Source organism: Terrapene carolina, unplaced genomic scaffold (assembly GCF_002925995.2).
Source record: "Terrapene carolina triunguis isolate 2854851 unplaced genomic scaffold, T_m_triunguis-2.0 Scaffold234, whole genome shotgun sequence".
NCBI classification, from domain to species: Eukaryota; Metazoa; Chordata; order Testudines; family Emydidae; genus Terrapene; species Terrapene triunguis.
This window is the reverse complement of record NW_020664585.1, coordinates 18,478,940-18,484,009: the sequence shown is the minus strand read 5'-3', so window position 1 is coordinate 18,484,009 and position 5,070 is coordinate 18,478,940. Positions and strand designations below refer to the sequence as shown.

General features: G+C 43.3%; 1 protein-coding gene across 1 annotated transcript; it reads left to right on the top strand.

The window, feature by feature from the left end:
* Positions 1–4,224: 4,224 nt before the first annotated feature.
* LOC112120425 (testis-specific serine/threonine-protein kinase 1-like) lies at positions 4,225–5,070 on the top strand. Its single transcript, XM_024219499.1, has one exon. It carries the CDS (start codon positions 4,225–4,227, stop codon positions 5,068–5,070), a length of 846 nt encoding a protein of 281 aa, XP_024075267.1.

The following is a 5,070-nucleotide window of genomic DNA, read 5'->3' as shown; positions in this document are numbered from 1 at the left end:
TGAGGTGGAGATGGACATAGGAGACGGAAGTTGAGAGTCTCTGGGTTAGGCTAAAAGGGGTAAAAAACAAGGGTGATGTCATGCTAGGAGTATACTACAGGCCACCTAACCAGGTGAAAGAGGTGGATGAGGCTTTTTTTAAACAACTAACAAAATCATCCAAAGCCCAAGATTTGGTGGTGATGAGGGACTTCAACTATCCAAATATATGTTGGGAAAATAACACAGCCGGGGCACAGACTACCCAATAAATTCTTGGACTGCATTGCAGACAACTTTTTATTTCAGAAGGTTGAAAAAGCTACTAGGGGGGAAGCTGTTCTAGACTTGATTTTAACAAATAGGGAGGAACTCATTGAGAATTTGAAAGTAGAAGACAGCTTGGGTAAAAGTGATCATGAAATCATAGAGTTTGCAATTCTAAGGAAGGATAGAAGGGAGTACAGCAAAATAGAGACAATGGATTTCAGGAAGGCGGATTTTGGTAAGCTCAGAGAGCTGATAGGTAAAGTCCCATGGGAATCAAGACTGAGAGGAAAAACAACTGAGGAGAGTTGGCAGTTTTTCAAAGGGACACTATTAAGGGCCCAAAAGCAAGCTATTCCGCTGGTTAGGAAAGATAGAAAATGTGGCAAAAGACCACCTTGGCTTAACCACGAGATCTTGCATGATCTAAAAAATAAAAAGGAGTCATATAAAAAATGGAAACTAGGACAGATTACAAAGGATGAATATAGGCAAACAACACAGGAATGCAGGGGCAAGATTAGAAAGGCAAAGGCACAAAATGAGCTCAAACTAGCTACGGGAATAAAGGGGAACAAGAAGACTTTTTATCAATATATTCGAAGCAAGAGGAAGACCAAGGACAGGGTAGGCTCACTGCTTAGTGAAGAGGAAGAAACAGTAACAGGAAACTTGGAAATGGCAGAGATGCTTAATGACTTCTTTGTTTCGGTCTTCACCGAGAAGTCTGAAGGAATGCCTAACATAGTGAATGCTAATGGGAAGGGGGTAGGTTTAGCAGATAAAATAAAAAAAGAACAAGTTAAAAATCACTTAGAAAAGTTAGATGCCTGCAAGTCACCAGGGCCTGATTAAATGCATCCTAGAATACTCAAGGAGCTAATAGAGGAGGAATCTGAGCCTCTAGCTATTATCTTTGGAAAATCATGGGAGACGGGAGAGATTCCAGAAAACTAGAAAAGGGCAAATATAGTGCCCATCTATAAAAAGGGAAATAAAAACGACCCAGGAAACTACAGACCAGTTAGTTTAACTTCTGTACCAGGGAAGGTGAACACTTGGAAGGTGGTAAGGTGATAGGGAATAGCCAGCATGGATTTGTAAAGAACAAATTGTGTCAAACCAATCTGATAGCTTTCTTTGATAGGATAACGAGCCTTGTGGATAAGGGAGAAGCGGTGGATGTGGTATACCTAGACTTTAGTAAGGCATTTGATACGGTCTCGCATGATATTCTTATCGATAAACTAGGGAAATACAATTTAGATGGGGCTACTATAAGGTGGGTGCATAACTGGCTGGATAACCATACTCAGAGAGTTGTTATTGATGGTTCCCAATCCTGCTGGAAAGGCATAACAAGTGGGGTTCCGCAGGGGTCTGTTTTGGGACCGGCTCTGTTCAATAGCTTCATCAACGACTTAGATATTGGCATAGAAAGTACGCTTATTAAGTTTGCAGATGATACCAAACTAGGAGGGATTGCAACTGCTTTGGAGGACAGGGTCATAATTCAAAATGATCTGGACAAATTGGAGAAATGGTCTGAGGTAAATAGGATGAAGTTTAACAAAGACAAATGAAAAGTGCTCCACTTAGGAAGGAAAAATCAGTTTCACACATACAGAATGGGAAGAGACTGTCTAGGAAGGAGTACGGCACAAAGGGATCTAGGGGTTATAGTGGACCACAAGCTAAATATGAGTCAACAGTGTGATGCTGTTGCAAAAAAAGCAAACATGATTCTAGGATGCATTAATTGGTGTGTTGTGAGCAAGACACGAGAAGTCATTGTTCTGCTCTACTCTGCGCTGGTTAGGCCTCAACTGGAGTATTGTGTCCAGTTCTGGGCACCACATTTCAAGAAAGATGTGGAGAAATTGGAGATGATCCAGAGAAGAGCAACACGAATGATTAAAGGTCTTGAGAATATGACCTGTGAAGGAAGGCTGAAAGAATTGGGTTTGTTTAGTTTGGAAAAGAGAAGACTGAGAGGGGACATGACAGCAGTTTTCAGGTATCTAAAAGGGTGTCATAAGGAGGAGGGAGAAAACTTGTTCACCTTAGCCTCTAAGAATAGAACAAGAAGCAATGGGCTTAAACTGCAGCAAGGGAGGTTTAGGTTGGACATTAGGAAAAAGTTCCTAACTGTCAGGGTGGTTAAACACTGGAATAAATTGCCTAGGGAGGTTGTGGAATCTCCATCTCTGGAGATATTTAAGAGTAGGTTAGATAAATGTCTAGACAGTATTTGGTCCTGCCATGAGGGCAGGGGACTGGACTTGATGACCTCTCAAGGTCCCTTCCAGTCCTAGAATCTATTAATCTAAAACACTACTTTATAGTGCAGGATGCTGGGGAATGAGAAAGTATGACGTGTCCAAACTGTCTTCATTCCATACAACCTGCCTCAGAAAAATCCTCTGTATCTTTTGGCCCAGAACAATCTCAAACCAAGATCTATTGACACCGTGCAGTCAAGAAGATCTGAGCACTATCATTGGCAGGAGGCGGTGGAGATGGATCGGTCATGTGCTTCGGATGGAAACTGATTCCATCACCAAAGTAGCAATAAGATGGACACCTGAAGGCAAGCGAAAACGAGGTCGCCCCAAAACAACATGGTGAAGAGCTGTGGAAGCCGAGCTGAAAAACGTGGGGCACAGCTGGGGAACCATTGAAAGACTTGCCAGAAACAGACCAGAGTGGAGGAGCTTTGTCACTGCCCTAAACACCAGAGGCATAATAGGAACATGATGATGATGATGATGAATTATAGTTCACCTCTAAAAGTAAGACACCAGCTCCCTTTTGATAGCTGGCTTTTGGGTCTGCTGTTGGGATTTTTAACATATAAGACGCCACATGGACATGTTTACAAGACTTGTATCCAAAGTACATCTTGAAACACCTGTTGCAAATTCTGTAGGCCAGCTCCGAGGAATAGCTCACCTCTTTAGGAATGCGGCAGTGGGTCTGGATTTTTAGCCATGATATGAAGGTATGGAGTTCAGGGTTTACGGCACCAGACTGGAAGTCAAAAGATCTGGGTTTTCTTCTGCTCTCTGCTACTTGACTTTGGGCCTCAGTTTCTCAATCAGAAAAATGGGACAATACCACCTGCCTTTGTAAAGGGCTGGTTTCATGGATTCTGCCCCCAACACGTACTGGTCTCACAACCACCTAAACTCCCTGAAGTTTCCCCCCCCCACTGTTCTGGGTTTGGCCAACCTTTTCCAGAGCTGGACATCCCCAGCCACGCATAGCTGTTGTCTGTCACAAATCCCGGTGATGGAGTTCCCAATATACATACTGAAGTTTTAGTGCTTATGTGATTGGGTCATGAACAGCAAGGAATGAGCATTGCCTTATCTTTCCCCTTACATAACCTCTCCTTCCTATGTACAAACCTGGCATCAGTACAGCTATCCACCCTAAGGAGAGTACTTTAGACCAAATTAAAGGATGGGGAGATTTTTAGGCTAGAAAATTCAAGTGTGTTGAGGCTGCAGTAGAGGCACAGAGTAGCAGGCTCAGAAGCAGGGATAAATAATACCTAAGTACTAGGCTGAGCAAATAATTGGAATGAAGCGATTTTAGTTTCAAAACCAAACAGGAGATCTTTTAACACCAACCTCTTTCCCCTTGCAAGATAGAACAATCCTCTATTAAGGAGTTCCAGAACACGAGGTGATGTCTTTTTTCGTTGATGCATGAAACTTTATCATCCCTGTGCTTGGCTTTCACTTTATAATGCCACTGAATTATACAGTCTGTCACCACTCATGACAGCTTTGCTTTATGACCTCACCTGCTGACATCATCTATTAAACAATGCCAAGAGGTTTCAGATCAGTAACCTCCAAAGGACTCAGGCACCAGAGTCAACCATCATGCAGTGCAAAGGAATACACTGCTAGCTTATGTACAGATGAGTTGTAGGTTTCACCTTCCGAGGCACTTGTTGCTTCTGGCACCATGGATGATGCTGCAGTCCTTAAGAGGAAAGGTTACATCATGGGGAGCAATTTAGGAGAGAGCTCTTTTGCCAAAGTGAAATGCGCCTACTCTGAGCGCCTGAAATTCCACGTGGCAGTGAAGATTACAGATAGGAAAAATGTTCCTCCTGAGTTCTTGGAAAAATTTCTCCCCAGGGAATTGGAAATATTGGCAACAGTGAGCCACTGTTCTATCATCAAGATCTATGAGATCTTTGAGACATCTGGCAAAGTCTACATAGTCATGGAGCTTGGTGTACAAGGAGACTTACTGGAGTTCATCAAGAGAAACAGAGGTCTGCCTGAAGAAGTAGCACGCAAGATGTTTCGCCAGCTATCTTGTGCCGTCAAATACTGCCACGATTTGGACGTTGTCCACAGGGACCTGAAATGTGACAACATCCTCTTGGATAAAGACATGAACATCAAACTGTCTGACTTTGGCTTTTCCAAACGGTGCTTCCAGGATGAGAATGGGAAAGTGATCCTCAGTCAAACCTTCTGTGGTTCTGCTGCTTATGCTGCTCCTGAAGTGATAGAAGGCATTCCTTATCAGCCCAAAGTTTATGACATATGGAGCCTGGGCGTCATTCTGTATGTGATGGTCAGCGGATACATGCCATACGATGACTCCAACGTTAAGAGAATGCTCCGCTTTCAGAAGGAACACCGAGTGATCTTCCCTGAGTCTTTGACACAAGAATGCAAAGATCTTATTTTCCGTATGCTGCAGCCCGATGTGTCTCACCGGCTACAAATCGAAGATGTTTTGAACCATGCTTGGGTGCAGGGGAAGCGCCAGAAGCCACACACCATGCTTGAATAA

Bases quoted from the DNA above. Each gene is read 5' to 3' on its own strand.
- LOC112120425 (XM_024219499.1), top strand. From the start codon at position 4,225: ATGGATGATGCTGCAGTCCTTAAGAGGAAAGGTTACATCATGGGGAGC.